The sequence below is a fragment of the Neovison vison genome, chromosome 11 (assembly GCF_020171115.1).
Source record: "Neovison vison isolate M4711 chromosome 11, ASM_NN_V1, whole genome shotgun sequence".
Lineage (NCBI taxonomy): Eukaryota > Metazoa > Chordata > Mammalia > Carnivora > Mustelidae > Neogale > Neogale vison.
The window spans coordinates 126252733-126269416 of NC_058101.1; the positions used below are offsets into that span (position 1 = coordinate 126252733).

Consider the following 16684-nt stretch of genomic DNA (forward strand, 5'->3'; position numbering starts at 1 on the left):
TAATACCAACTGTGGGACCAACATGACAGGGCAAAATATTTTGATCAAATCTTTTGAAACCTCTGCACATTCTTATTTGTTTGATGCCTGGCAACGTTTAAGAAAGTTCAGTACCTGATTGACATTGAAGAGCAAGCTTAAGCCTCTTCCAGAGACACTCACTTTTTCCTTTGCTTGAATATTTTCACCATGATTAAAAGTAAAACAATTTCCATATTCAGTGAAGACATGTGCAAAGTCCTCAATATGAAAATGAACCAAATGAAATGTAATTAGTTAGGTATTTTGACGACTTTTGAAGTTGAAGTTGTTCTAACTTTAAAAAAAATCAGATGTCTAAACGAGAATGCAGAAATATCAGAAAGAAGAGGTAATGTGGTGATTCTGGGGTTTGTGTTCATTAACAGGTTTTTTTTTTTAATATGCTTGTGTCAATCTATATGAGATTATCTGAGATTTTTTATGTAATAAAAAATGTTTATGTAAATAAACATGTTTTTAAAAGTTATTTGTTGTGGTTTAGTAAGGATTCATGGAAGCATGTATTCTTACCTAGGGAGAAGGCTCTTTGAGGGTTCCCCCCGCCACCACCATTGGTATCCTCCAAATGCCAATACCACATAGGCACCCATATGATAAAAACTGGGTCAGTCTGAATACCCTATTCCCTCACTTCAGTAACTGGTTTAGGAACTGACATGTGTCCTACACAAAGCTAATCAGTCTTGCATGGAATTATTAAGAGGATACTGGAGTGTTAGCATATGATAATGAGAGGTGAGGGTTGTCAGCAATCATCATGGCTCTGTGAGGAGAATTCACACAGGGGAAAAACCAACGTGAGTCACGAGATAGAAAGAGAGAGAGAATGTTAGTGATATTGTCAAAGTGTCTTGGTTGAGCCTATTCTGAAGCCAGTCCTACTCTCAAGAGTTCCCTGTTAATTAACCCGATGCATTCTTTCTACTCTTTTGTTTTCAGAGGTGGGTTTCTGTAAGTTGCACCTGAAAAATTCCTGTCTAATACATGTCTAATACAAACTTTCTTGGTGACAAGTTTGAGCATGTTGTTTATTCAATAACAAGCAGCATAGAAGAAATTCTTATCTACGTTAAGAGTTTGAAAAGGGCTTCATCTCAGTCAGGTGTCTGTCAGGAATTTTTTTTTTTTTTTTTTTTTTTTGGTCTGTGCACTAAGGAAGCCTACCAGAAGAATAAGGAATTGTGTCTCATAATCATGAATTTGTGACATTTACTTGGAATCACCTAGCAACTCCTGTTACAAAACTGCTCCTACTAGAAACATGGTGTCAGAGTCCCTACATATCCCTTTGCTAATAATTTCCAGGGATATCCAACACTTTCTCTGAAATGTAGACTAATCACATAAAGGATAAAAATAGGATGTTATGAGTGATTAGAGAAATATATGTACTTTGCACAGTCAAAATGTGAAATGCTTTCTACAGCCTTCAAGCAAAAAAAAAAAAAATCTGAATGTTGGCTCCTTAATGATAATAAAAATGCTATCTTGGAATATGTTATTGAAGAATGGGAAATATTAAAATATTCCTTTGCATTGGGGCACCTGGGTGGCTCAGTGGGTTAAAGCCTCTGCCTTCGGCTCAGGTCATGATCCCAGGGTCCTGGGATCGAGCCCCACATCGGGCTCCTTGCTCAGCAGGAAGCTTGCTTCTCCCTCTGCCTCTGCCTGCCACTCTGCCTGTGCTCACTCTTTCTGACAAAAAAATAAAATAAATAAATAAATAAATAAATAAATAAAAAATAATAAAAAAACAAAACAAAATAAAATCTTTTAAAAAATATTCCCTTGCATTAATTTTTTTTGGAGATTATCCTACAACAAAGTTAATCAAAGATTTCTGTTCTCTAGCTTCTCTTACCTAATCACTTGGAAAAAGAAGTATGTTTCGTGTGTATTCTATACCCCATGATGTCATAAGGCTGAACTAATGAAATAGCCTCTTTCAGCAAATTTTGATTGATTCTCTGTGGAAGTAAACTTCATCTCCGTGTGAAAAGTACAGTGCAGTAGTTTATTATGTTGATGATATTTGAAGAAATATCAAATTGTTACCTGTGGGCCACATGGCTTTCCAAAAAAGTCACATTCCAACAGTGTGCTACTGTTGAGATAAAAACCATTTTTTTTTACAAACTCTGTAATGCTGAAGTTTTGATGACTTGTGAGAAAATCAATAGCATCTTTAAAGCCAGTGTAATTGGACCTGATTTCCTGAAGATGGAGAACTTTGTAGACAATATTCCATAAGAAAAAAATAATACCAAATTTGGCTGCAGCTTCTGTTTGGAACCTATTAGGGGAAAAAAAGGCAATATTTAGAATATCCAAGACTGTCTATTAACTAGAGGACAGACACCAAAAATCTGGGCCCTATCAGCTTCTCCAGCTTATCTAAAGTTACCTTCTCCTTCATTCATACAATACGTTTAGGGAAAACTGAATTCCTAAGAGGTCTTTGCCACATCTGAAATCTGCCTTGCATTTGTACTTGTCATTTCAATTACCTAGAAGACTTTACAGACCTAGATCTGGATACATCCTAATGGATCTTTAAGACCCAACATGAAAAGAGAAGTGGGAATGTAAAGTTGCTAAGAATATAGACTCGGGAGCCAGATTTCCCAGGTTCGAATCCCAGCTCTGTCATTGTGGCTTTGTACTCTGCCAAAGCGGTTATGTTGGAATTATTTTCCAACATCTCCCTTGTTTATATCTGGTTACAATAGTAGAGTAAGAACTTCAGTCTCAGACGTATTTTCTGGTACATCTCCTGACTCAACTTGTTGATACGGGGCAACAGCCAGGACTGGAGCTCTTCCCGCTTCCTTCGGCTGCTTCAACTCTCGGATCAAATCAGTGCGACCTGGAGAAGATGCCAGTTCATCCTACAGGTGGCTTACCCTACCGAGATCAGGGGTGGTGAAGAAGAGAGACACACCTTCCTAGTTCCTATTTCTTCCTTCCCTTCAGATCTGTTTTCCTTTCTGACTGCTGATCTTGCTGATTTCAAGCCCAACACCAGAAACAGAGGCAAGAGACTTACAAAAACTGCTTACTCAACCCCAACGTATAGTGGACTTAATCCTTATACTAAATTCATTCTGTGTCACTCATAGGGCTCTTTTTCTCCAAGGAAGCCCTGATTGTTACAGCCAATGAGTGACTTCATCTCACTGTGACTCAGTTTTCTCACTTGTAAAATCAGGGTATGTTAAAAGCCTACCTCAAAATGTTATTTTGATGGTCAAGTTATTTTTCTTAAAGCATTTAGAAATGTGTCTGGAATATAGTGAAAGTTATGTAAACATTCATGAAATTAATGCCCCCCATCACTGTCCAAGTATTTTCCTGGCAATTAAAGGAGAAGGAATCTATTTGCCGTAACTACAATAAGTAATCTGTGATTCCCTTCTTTCGCTGAGCAATTTCCACATTGCCTTGTGTATAGTTGTTCATTTGCATACACCATATCCTTTCTAAAATATGATTAATATTTTCATATTTTGAGTATTATAAACCTTGAAACTGGACAAACACTCTTCATTCAAATTTGTTGTTAGAAAGCATAGAACGAGGAGTGTATTCTCGCTTGCTAAGTACACAGAGCCATGTGGTGCTGGGTTTGTGTAAATGTGACCTCACTCCTGGACTTCCTTTCAGCCCCAGATTTTATATTTTATCTTCACTTTCTCTTATCTTTCATGTAATTTTGCTTTCTCCTATAAGCCACATTAAACCCTTTCTCAGTCAAGGTAGAGTATACATACAAAACATGGAAAATAAAAAACACACCCAAACCAGCATCATACATCTTTTTAGAGGTGAGAAACCATTTTCACGGTCAGGTCCGAGTAGAATGTCTTATTTAACCAGCTATGAGCCTTGAAGTCCTGTCTAAATCCACCAGCCTATGTTCTGCATTCTTATGGATATCCTCCTCTGACTTCCCCTTTCCTTACAGACACTATTAACCCATGGTGGTATTCTACCTGATAAGAGTATATCCAAAAACCTTGCTTTTCTTGGTCAGCAGTGTTCCTAGTAATCTTTGAGGAGTTAACAGTCTACATTTGCAAGCGATTTGGGAGGGGGAATCACAGTGGTAGCCCTAATTGAAGGATGGACCTTGAACTTCCTTCAGCTTTCCATCTCTCTGAATGATGACACTATGCCAGGGATCTGCTCCAAAACCCTGCAACTTTGGGGTTTCTACCCAGGCTGAGAGTCAATACTACTTCCCACGATGTTCATTGGATTCTTTTCAAAACAATTATGCAGAGAAATGAAGTAATTTTCACATGTGTAAGAGGTATAAATACAATAGATAAATAGGGTTAAAGGGAGGACGTTTTAAAATACTTTTTTAATTGTGTTATGTTAGTCACTATACAGAACATCATTAGTTTTTGATGTAATGTTCCATGATTCATTGTTTTCGTATAACACTGGGTGCTCTCTGTAATCCATGCCCTCCTTAATACCCATTACCAGGCTCACCCATCCTCCTACACCCCCCTTCTAAAACCTTTTGTTTGTTTCCCAGAGTTCATAGTCTCTCATGGTTCATCTCCCACTCTGATTTCTCCCCCTTCATTTTCCCCTTCTTTTAATGTCCTCCATGCTATTCCTTATGTTCCACAAATAAGTGAAACCATATGATAATTGGCTTTCTCTGCTTGATTTATTTCACTTAACATAATCTCCTTCAGTATCATCCCTGTTAATACAAAAGTTGGGTATTCATCCTTTCTGATGACTGAGAAATAGTCCATTGTGTATATAGACCACATCTTTTTTATCCAATCTCTGTTGAAGGACATCTTGGCTCTTTCTACATATTGGATATTGTGGCCATTGATGTTATGAACATTGGGGTTCACATGGCCCTTCTTTTCACTACATCTGTATCTTTGGGGTAAATACCCAGTAGTGCAATTGCAGGGTCATAGGATAGCTCTATTTTTAATTTTTTGAGGAACCTCCACACTGTTTTCCAAAATGACTGTGCCAATTTGCATTCCCACCAACAGTGTAAGAAAGTTCCTTTTCCTCCTCAGCCTCTCCAACATTTGTTGGTTCTTGCCTTGTTGATTTTTGCTCTTCTAATTGGCATAAGGTGGTATCTCAGTGTGGTTTTGATTTGAATCTCCCTGATGGCTAATGATGATGAACATTTTTTCATGTGTCTATTAGCCATTTGTATGTCTTCTTTGGAGAAGTGTCTACTCATGTCTTCTGCCTATTTTTCGACTTGATTATCTGTTTTTTGGATGATGAGTTTGAGAAGTTCTTTATAGATCTTGGATATCAGCCCTTTGTCTGTAGTGTCATTTGCAAATATCTTCTCCCATTCTGTGGGCTGCCTCTTTGTTTTGTTGACTGTTTCCTTTGCCGTGAAGAAGCTTTCGATCTTGATGAAGTCCCAAAAGTTCATTTTCACTTTTGTTTTCCTTGACTTTGGAGATGTGTCTTGAAAGAATTTGCTGTAGCCAATGTCTAAGTGGTTACTGCTTATGTTCTCCTCTAGGATTTTGATGGATTTCTGTCTCACATTCAGGTCTTTCTTCCATTTAGAGTTTATCTTTGTGTATGGTGTAAGAGAATGGCTCAGTGTCATTCTTCTGCATGTGGCTGTCCAGTTTTCCAGCACCATTTATTGAAGAGATTGTCTTTCTTCCATTGGATATTTTTCCCTGCTTTGTCAAAGATTAGTTGACAATAGAATTGAGAGTCTATATCTGGGCTCTCTATTCTGTTCTGTTGGTTTATATGTCTGTTTTTGTGCCAGCACCATGCTGTCTTGGTGATCACAGCTTTGTAATATAACTTGAAATCAGGCAATGTGATGGCCCCAGGTTTGTTTTGCTTTTTCAACATTTCCTTGGAGATTTGGGGTCTTATCTAGTTCCATTTAAATTTTAGGATTGTTTGTTCCAGCTTTTTGAAAAACACCATTGGTATTTTGATTGGGATGGTGTTGAAAGTATACATTGCTCTGGGCAGCACAGACATTTTAACAATGTTTATTCTTCTGATCCATGAGCATGGAATGTTTTCTTTAAAAAAAAACTTTATTAAACCATAATAGTTGAGACCATGAGGGTGATCTAGGCGATGAACTAGAGTTAATGGATAAAGCTACCAATATTTGGAACAAAGGAAGTAAAAAAAGTTATGAGACATATCGTTCAGTGTAACACCAAAGTGTCTTGCTCTGAGTTTATTTTTGACTTAAATCCGAATTTCTAAACCTGCCCAAGTCTATTCTTTTAGAAATCTTGCTTAGTTAGAGTTTGCCATACTCTTTTATTTAACATAGGCTGGTAAGAGGCAAAGAAAATAGTAATAAGAATGTGTTGTTTTGTTTCAATAAGTTAATAATTGATAGCCAGTTAATGAATGCATGTGCTAACGCCTCTCACTACACATCCCCAGATTTTGTGACCCAAATGCATACATTTCATCTGATGTCCAAATTGATGCTTGACTCAGACCTTCATTGGATCCTTCCAAAACTGATCTAAGTCTAGCATGTGTTAGCAAGAAATATATATTTTGCAGATCATTTGATGGAGAGGAAAAATAGTGAAGAATGTCTGCTGTTTGGATTCTCCTACAAGAAAATTTAAGTATCTTATAGTACTCTGTGAAAATAAAATCTTTGACATGTGCCCATTTCATTTTTGTATAAGAGTCATGATTTTATCTTTTATTTAAAATCCCTGGGGCCCCTGTGTGGCTCAGTCAGTTAAGCAGCTGCCTTCAGCTCAGCTCATGTTCCCGCCTGGAATTGAGCCCCACATAGGAGTCCCTGCTCAGCAGGGAGCCTGCTTCTCCTTCTCCCTCTGCCTGCCACTCTCCTACTTGTGCTCTCTTTATCTCTTTGTCAGATAAATAAATAAAACCTTTCAAATCCCTTACCTCATATTTAAGCATTAGGTTTGGAATAAACAAAGAAGCACAGTGACTACTGTGAAGATAAACAGAACTCAAGTTATTCATTCTAGTACAATAGCTCAAATAACATCCGTATTCACGCTATCCCATCATTATTTCTGGTTTTATTTTTTATTTATTTTATTTCTGTCTTTAGTAGAAGAAAACAAATTTCAGAGGTGTGTTTTTTTCCCCCAAATATAATATAATGGAAATCTGTGATTAATTTTATGCTGAAGATAGTTTAGTGAACATGTTTGACACAGGAACATCTGAGAATCACTAGAATAGGTCCCACAGGAACAAAACTCAAAAGCAGTCTTGAAATTCCTGGAATGTATTGTGAGGTGTGATTTTTATAAATCTCTGGCAAATGTATCCTGATGAGTTCAAGTCATTGTTTTGTGGTAATTTTCAGGCTTAAAATTCATAAGTATTTTTCAGTCAAACGTGAATGAAACAATACCAACAAGTCCAGCTGTGTTGAATATTGAACAAGAATATATAAAGAAGGCAATTTTGATGAAACCATTGACAAATTTGCAAAAGGCTGAAAAATGGAAGCTACAGTGCTAAAATTATTCATCACACTAACAGATCCAAAATAAAGGTCTTCCTTTTTATCTCAAAAATACATTAATGTTAAAAATTATCAGTGAATTATTTCTTTCCTATTTTTATACTATATTTACCTAATTAAAAATTTAGAACAAATACATATAGGCCATTATTGCTGTATGTTTAATTTCATATTATAACGGAAAATAATTTTGTTATATAAAGGAGGGGAATTTTACAAAAAATATTTACTCTAGGCTGTCATATACATTGCACTGGCCCCTGGTACCCATGGTAAAAAGTAAACCCTTCCTGGGCACCTGGGTGGCTCAGTTGTTGGGCGTCTGCCTTTGGCTCAGGTCATGATCCCAGGGTCTATGACTGAGGCCTTCACTAGGCTCCCTGCTCAGTGGGAATCCTGCTTCTCCCTCTCCTACTCCCCCTGCTTGTGTTCCCCCTCTCTCTGTGTCTCTCTCTGTCAAATGAATAAATAAAATTAAAAAGAATTAAATCCTTCCTAATAATCTGAGATCTCTTGGCAAAATTTCCTCAACTCAGGTATTGATTCCTGCTAATAAGTTAGTTTAGCAAGAGTACAGACATTAGGAGCGAACAGCAGACATCTTTTTCAGTCCCTAACTAGTAACTTTAAGGAAACTGCAACGGTACACCTTACTTTCTCTCATGTGAATCGGAGGCAATGCAGATTAAAATAATGGTCTTCAAATTGGGATGTGTATAGACCTGAGGATACGCGTGCACAGACAATTATAAGGGAATAAATTTCCAGATCTTCAACTTTCACATAAGGTTCAAAAAGAGACTGCCTTTACAATTGTGCTTTTCCCATTTATGAAAGACTTTTTACCTGTCACCCACCAAATCCTAGCCTATAATAATGCATTCTGGTGTCTGTTAAACTCAGGGCTTCTAATAGACCCATACACAATTAAATTGTACCTTACTTCAGAAAAGACTCTAAGAATTAATCAAGGCTCCTTAAATTTTTCTTGCTTTGTCATGCACATATTTCTGATTAGAGTGAAGCTTGGCATTAGACACAAGGTGTTTGAGCCCTTGCTAGGACTTTCTGAATTGAGAAAAGCTATAGTAGGGCCTCTTGGCTCTTTCCACTATTTGGTGACTGTGGCCATTGCTGCTGTGAACATTGGGGTACAGGTTGCCCTTCTTTTCACTACATCTATATCTTTGGGGGTAAGTACCCAGTCATGTAATTGCAGGGTCATAGGGTAGCTCTGTTTTTAATTTCTTAAGGAATCTCAACACTGTTTTCCAAAGCGGCTGCACCAACTTGCATTCCCATCAACAGCATAAGAGGGTTCCCCTCTCTCCACATCCTCTCCAATACATGTTGTTTATTGGCTTGTTAATTTTTGCCATTCTAACTGGTGTAAGGTGGTTATCTCAATGTGTTTTGATGAATGAACATTTTTTTCATGTGTCTAGTAGCCATTTGTATGTCTTCTGTGGAGAAGTGTCCATTCATGTCTTCTGCCCATTTTTTTTACGTGATTATCTATTTTTTGAGTGTTGAGTTTGAGGAGTTCTTTATAGATCTTGGGTATCAGTCCTTTGTCTGTAGTGTCATCTGTGAATATCTTCTCCCATTCTGTGGGTTGCCTTTTTGTTTTGTTGACTGTTTCCTTTGCTGTGCAGAAGCTTTTTATGTAATTTAAAAAAAAAAAAAAAACCAACAACAACTTTCTTTCTTTCATGTGGTAGGAACACTCAACATGAAATCTACTCTCTTAACAATTTAAGTGTAAAAAACAGTATTGTTGATTATAGGTACAATGTTGCCCAGCAGGTCTCTAAAGCTTCTTCATCTTGTACAGTCATATAAACTTAATGCATAATGATTTCTAACTCCCCATTTCTGTTCCCTTTCCCTCAGTCCTTGGCAACCACCATTCTACTCTTTAGTTCTATGAATTTGATTATTTCAGATACATCACAAAAGTGGAATCATGTAGTATTTGCCCTTCTGTGACTGGCTGATTTTATTTAGCATAGTGTCCTCAAGGTGTATCCACGCTGTTTCTCATCGCAGAACTTCCTTCTTCTTTAAGGCTAAATAATGTATCAGTGTATGCACATAACACATTTTTGTTTATCTGCTTATCTATCAATGGGCATTTAGTTTGTTTCCACATTTTAGGTATTATGGATACTATTGCAATCAGTATGGGAATGTTAGTATCTCTGTGATATCTTGTTATAAATTCTTTTGGATGTATACTTAGACATGAAATTGTTGGATTATACAGTAAATCTATTTTCAATTCTTTGAGAAGCCTTTGCACTGTTTTCCACAGTGGGTGCTCCCTTGTGCATTCCCACTAACAGTGTATGGATATTACAGTTTCTTCACATCCTCACCCACACTTGCTGTCTTTGTTTTTTGTTGTTGATTTTGGTTTTTGTTTGTTTGCTTTTTATTTGTTTGTCCATTTTAATAATAGCCATCCTGACAGGTGGTATCTAATTGTGGTGTTTGTTTGCATTTCTCTAATGTTTAGTGACATTGAGAATTTTTTTTCATATACCTGCTGGCCATTTGTGTATCTTTTCTGAAGAAATGTCTATTTTAATCCTTAGTACATTTTTAAATTTGGGTCATTAAGTTTTATGGGTATTTTTGTTTGTTTGCTTTGAGGTATAAGAGTTCTTGATATTTTGAAGATTTACCCCTTAATGATTGCTTTTTCAAACAAACAAAAAAATATTTACCAATGATGATTGTTTCTTTAAAGAGAAGATCTGTGAAATTTCTCATACTACCATTCTCAAAATAGTATATACGTTTTTTTATAACAGATCTCTTCCACTAATCTTTGCTTGTATTAGAACACAGACCATTTAACATAGGCAATAGTATTAAAAATCTCTGGGGGGGCGTTGATTTGCTTTTACTCTTTGGGACCTTGATACACATCTTGACACCTATCTAGCAGTCACACAAATGTGCTATAATATCCAATACATATGGAACACCTGTCCGAGGAAGATCCCAGGATTGAGACAAAATGGTGTATATATTATCTCATCTAATGTAACAGCAAGCATGTGTAGATAATATTATATAGTTATAATTTATACATACAAAAGTTGAAGCTCAGAAGATTGATCAGGGGTGGTTCTAGGAAATCACCACCCCCCCCCCAAAAAAATCCTACATGTGACCTTTCAGCCTCATCCATAGGCAAATATAGGGTTATCTCTAAAAGGGCTCAAGGGGAACGGCTACGCTCCTACAGGAGATGTAGTGTAGTTGTTGAATTGCTATTTTCTGGAGGGAGTTGTAGTTAAGGATTCAAGAATAGCAGAGCATTACACCAAGTGCCCTGAGCTCAGGGCCCTGTGAGACTGCACAGGTCCCAGGTCTGTGAAGCTGGTCTGCCTTTGTTATATTAAGGGTCTAATCACAAATGCACTGGAACATTTCCTGTCTCCAAATTACTTTTGTACCATGGTTCTCTCTTCAGGTTCTTCCTCATCTCCACCTAGAAACTGTTATTAAGCACATGTCTAGGGCATCCTTGATACTCGGACTTCCATGACACCCTGGACACAGCCTGTCCCATGTGCTTTCAGAGCAACGATCATACATGTTGCATTGGGACTATATATGCTTCTCTCCTTTTTTGCTAATTAACAAACTCTTTAAGTGCAAAGATCCAGACTTTTACATTGATCTAGCCACAGGGTTTGGTGTGATGTCTAGTAAATAATTACAGAAAGAAAGACAGAATAAAAGAAAGAAGAAACCAAATAAGCTTCTTTACCCTTCTATATTTGGGTTTTTAGGTATAATTTAAGAAGTTGATGGGTTTAGGTACATTAACTATCACATGATAAAACTCTATTGTCAGTGACACAAGAAAGGTTATATGAGCAATGTTGTAGAGACTTATTACTACTTAAAGAAGAATTTTTACCTGTTTAAATTGCAAAACGTCACAGCTGGGAAGTCAATCTTTTCGACATACTGAACCTCTATCGACGTCGTGGTGGGCCATGTGAAGTAGTTGACCAAGCGACTGTAGATCTGCCATACAACAAGTGAGACTGAGCCCAAGACTACCACCAACCAGATCAGCTTGCGAATTTTGCTCTGGTTGCGAACGATGTTGTGCACCCCGTGAAAGGAAGTGGAGATGGCAAAGTCATGGTCAAACTTCTTTCGATCAGTGGGAGAGGGCAGCGGTTTCTTTGAAAGGCATAGCTTTATCTTTTCCATGAGTCCTTAAGTTTACCAAAATATTGAACCAAACAAAAGTAATGAGTCAGAAATCCTTAATGCTATCTGTGAGAAACACAACTCTAAGAAGTTCAAACAGGTTACCCTTTTTAGGTTGGAATACATCAATATTCAAAATCCACCTTGGGATTACATGGTTTCTTTAGGCATCAGGAAGTAGAAGAATTGATAGCATGGGTCTGATCGAATGGGTGGCTTGCAACTCATAATCTTCAAAAAATTAGTTCTCATTTTTGAAATACAATTTCTTGGGGCACCTGAGAAACAGACCTGAAGTCTGCCATCAGCTCAGGTCAAGATCCCAGAGACCTGGAATTCAGTTGGGGGGTGGGGGGTGGGTCCCTGTTCAGCAGGGAGTCTGCTTCTCTCTCTCTCTCTGCCTCTCCCCTGCCACTTGAGTGACCCGTGAGTGTGCGCTTTCTCTCAAATAAACAAATAAAATGTTAAAAATAAATAAATGAACAAATAAAATACAGTTTCTTGTTGAAGAATCACAAGGTCCCTTAGATGTCACGAACACAACGAAGCTAATAAGTGGGGTTAAAGGGTAATAAGTGGGGTTAAAAGGCAACCTGACCTTCAATTAATTTGGGTCCTACAGTAATGTATTGTGAGGCTGATCTTCTGTAGCTCCATAGGCTTCAAAACATGTCTATTTTGCTTCAGCTGGCTAATTTAGTCCGGAATATTTAAAGTTGTGTCATCAGTGAAGCAGTCTATCTTCAGACTCTTGAGAAAGTGAATTTTTTCCAAACTATCAATAATCAATTAACTCATGTTTATTTATATTGATTGATAAGGACTGATAAAGGTAGACCATATTTTTACCTGGTAATATATAACATATTCTGAATTTTCTGTTGGTTTCACTTGTTTTTATTTTCTCTAGAAGACATGGAGAAGTTTTTACTGAAAGAAGGCTGTAAACAGCTCAGAAAATGAGATGGTTTTTGAAACAGAAATACCAGGTTCCTGGTCTACACTGTGCCAAGTTCCTTAATCTTTCTAATACATGGCTCCTCTTCCATCAGATGGGAGAACAGTATTTGCTTCATGAGTTTGTTGTGAGTATTAAATAAGATAATACTTGAGGCTGGCTTTGCACATCATCTGAACCATGCTAAGTACCCAATTTTTCTTAGCTATTTTTGTTATTCTGCTAATTTAGTAGTGACTCAGCAAGTGGCAAAATAGTAAGGGACTTTAAACATTGAGTTTTTAAAGACCTCACAAATGCCATAATTAAGTGAATTGACTTTTATATATTTTTTGCTTCAAGAAGCATTATTTCTGTCATTTGATCAGCATCAATTTATTTCTAAAAGGTTTCAAGTGTGGCTTATCGTTAAATCATGATTTAATTCTTCATAGGTCCCGTCAATTAGCTGAGCTTATGTCATGATATATAAAAGATACCTATAAATGTTTTCTAAGGGACTCCATTTCATTTGCAGAGTGTTAGGACAGAAATACAAATTATATTATGATTATTTTACAGACTATACACTTAGCAGGAAATTTTGTATTCATCTGATTAGCTCAAGTTTAGAAGAGAATTTTGTAATATTCCCACATTCTGTTGTTTTTAATATTGAATTAGGTAATGTACGTATGAAGTAACAGACACTGTCCCTGGGCAAAACTGGAAATATAAGAGAAGCTGTAGTTATTATTATTACCTAGCAAAATAAATTTAACAATGTTATTTTGTGTATTACTTAGTCATTAGTTACAAACATGAAGGACTTACCTACAGAAGGACAAAGCCTCTGGGCATCTGGTACCCTTCCTAGTATAGAGCCCAAAGCTGTTAGAAGGGGAAGAGTAATCTAGTGACCAGTAACTGGCCAACTAAAGTATTGCTGTTTGCAAGAATTACCTTGAAAAATATGTTTCAGGCTTATCTATTGAAAATCAGCTTGTTTAATATAGATCTACTCCTTTACAATTGCTTTGGTTTTACTGGCATATTCTTAATCATTTGCTAAGGTTTTAAAAGAGTTTTATAAGTAATTATTATTGTACATGAATGATACAAGGTGAAATATTACCATGAGGAAGGTTAAAATTGGTTTAATAAACGGCTTTGCAGGCAGGCAAAGCAAAAAAACGTCTTACTTTCCTGACTGAAGTAAACACTATGTAATTATGCCAAGTGGCATAATTGCTTTGAACACTGATCTTTAGAGAAGCATTTTGAGGAACATCAAAACGTTTTGCTGTATTTTAAAAATAAAACTTGTAGGCACATGAGAAATAGAACCCCCCCAAAACCTCAAAAGCACACACAAAAAAAACCTGAACAAAATAAAACCAAAAAATAGATTCTAGCACATATCAATATTTTAAAACTATTTTTGCTTGACTTCCTCATACAAGTTGCTTCTTTCCTATACAACAAAAAGTGTGTTACTCATATCCAAGTAATATTGGAAATCAGGCTTCCCAAATGAAAAAAAAAAAAAAAATCCCCCTTTCCCTTGGCTAATGTCCAGCCTATAGGAATGAACATGTTAACTGCTCTGCGGAGTTGACTCCTTACCCACCTTTCTCAGCAGATGCTTTTGGTTTCCCAATCTGCTCCATTCTCAAGTTCAGCATGCAGAGTCCTTGGGGTATATCCAATTTTCACCAATAACCATATACATTTTGTGGCCTTTATATAAAATACAGCACTTGAGGTTGTAAAACATGGGGGCAATTTAAATGTTTGTGTTGCTATGTTTTGTCTCATTAAACGCATAATCTGCAAACCAAAAATGCTGGCAGAACCGGCTATGGGTATTTATGGACTGTTGAGAAGCCATCTCAGGGTGAAACCAAAAAATATAATTTGTAAATCGTTTTCTCAGAATGGAAGAGAGGATCCTGACAGAAATCTGCGGTTTTAGAACCACCCCTGAACTGCCTAGTGATGCACCTGGATGAGAATTGCCTTTGCTTTTATCTCTCTCTCTCTCTATTTATACCACTCTGACTCAAAATGCAGTTGAAATGAAATTTGGGGGGTAAAGATGCCTTTTTCTGGTTGAAGTTACTTTGTATACAAATGAAGCTGTTTTAAACAGAAATAGTAATCAGTGAAAATGACAAAATAAGACATTAGAAAATCTCTCCTCCAGAAGTAATGATTTTCCAGAAGCATACAAATTCAATAAAACACAAAGTCAAATTATTTGTTCATATTAACATTTTTGAGAAATTACTAGAATTTGTTATTTTAAAAAATAAACTGGAAAATACACGATTGTGTATAATGAATGGCACCACCTGTTGACACAACGGAGGAACTGCATGTGTCTCTGGGAGCCTTTCAGAGTTGCCATAGTGTTTTACAACACTGACCATTAACATGATTAGATATATTTTATACACATTGGAAACTCAGTACTATAAGTTAAACCTAGTGTTATATGGAAGCAAACTAAAAAATTTCAAGGGATGTAAATGAAAGTCCTGGAGTGACTTCCCCAACAAATTAAAGATTTCAGGAAGAGGGTCAGTCTCGTGAGGCATAGATTTCTCTGTGAAAGAGCTCTTCTTTGGGATTACATTACAACCTCAGCTAGAGTGCTTTAAAATTTGGCTATTCCTGAGAGGAATAACAGCTGACTTACCTAATGACCTTTCCTTTCCCATTCTGACTCGTTTCTTCCTCTTAACCATCTTTCCAGAGCTGCTGGGGAGCTCTTAAATGAACCAGATAAAGATTAGCGTGCTAAGTAGGCCTAATTTTCAGTTATCCACTGTTTCAGATTTTTAAAAAATTTAATTTAATTTAGTTTTTTTGTTTTTCAGTCTTTCAGAATTCATTGTTTATGCACCACACCGGGCAGAGTCATTAGCTGATTCAAGAAGTGAATAGACTGGTAGGACTAAGTCAAGCAGAGAAATTATTATATGGTTTCACTTACACATGGAACATAAGGAATAACATGGAGGACATTAGGAGAAGGAAGGGAATAAAGAAGAGTGGGGGAATCAGAGGGAGAGGTGAACCATGAGAGACTCTGGATACTGAGAAATGATCGTTTCAGAGGGGTGGGAGGTGGGGGGATGTGTTAGCCCAGTGGTGGGTATTAAGCAGGGCATGGATTGCATGGAGCACTGGGTGTTGTACGCAAACAATGAAGCATGGAACATTACATCAAAAACTAATGAAGCACTGTATGGTGACTAACATAACATTATGAAAATAATTAATTAATTTAAAAAAAAAAAAGATGAAAGTATTTGCTCCTGCTTGCACTCATCATCAGGCGCTGATCTTCATCTCTTCTCCAGTTTAAGATGAACTCTTCACTGCTGCTTTCTTTTTTCCTTCTCTCTTCAGCTTGCAATTATGACACCATCTCCCCCACTCTATTAGCATTTCTGGTAAACAAATTCCATCTTCTCTGTTTAATGAGAAAATCACCCACTCATCTGCCCTGTTCTTCCTTGTTTGATTGAAATCGAAGCCAAGGATCCTTTCCACAGTTATCCCTTATTTCTTCTGCCTCACCTGAATTTGCTTAAGTCTCTGAGGGCTCTCATTAAAAATACAGCTGCTCCCACTTTCCTTCCTTCTACTTTCTCGGCTTCTTGCACTTGATTTGCCTAACGAGTACATTTGGTAAAAGATAGATTTTCAGATCCCTTCTGACACCACCCCACAGCATGTACACACACAAAGGTGGGACATTAAATGGCAGACCAAATGCAGTGAGGATCTAGAGAGTTCTGAACTGTAATAGCACAAGTAGCGTCAATGGCAGAAAAGTCACTCGTGATTACTGATAAATGCAAAAAGTGCGATTAAAGAGAATGGAGAGGAGGGGGAAAAAAAAACACAAAACATCTCATCTCACCCTGAATTTGAAG

General features: G+C 37.0%; 1 protein-coding gene across 4 annotated transcripts in view; it reads right to left on the minus strand.

The window, feature by feature from the left end:
• Positions 1 to 16684, minus strand: part of ASIC5 (acid sensing ion channel subunit family member 5) — a 50446-nt gene that overhangs the window by 14907 nt on the left and 18855 nt on the right. For 3 of the 4 annotated variants that reach the window (XM_044226172.1, XM_044226170.1, XM_044226171.1), the window contains exons 2-4: positions 11499 to 11805; positions 2098 to 2335; positions 115 to 240 (exon numbers count right to left, since the gene is read on the minus strand). In XM_044226172.1, the coding sequence (XP_044082107.1) occupies positions 115 to 240; positions 2098 to 2335; positions 11499 to 11800 (666 nt within the window). In that variant the 5' untranslated portion in view covers positions 11801 to 11805. Of the gene's footprint in view, positions 1 to 114; positions 241 to 2097; positions 2336 to 11498; positions 11806 to 14367; positions 14453 to 16684 lie in introns of those variants that run through there. The other variant, XM_044226169.1, reaches the window with a different exon arrangement.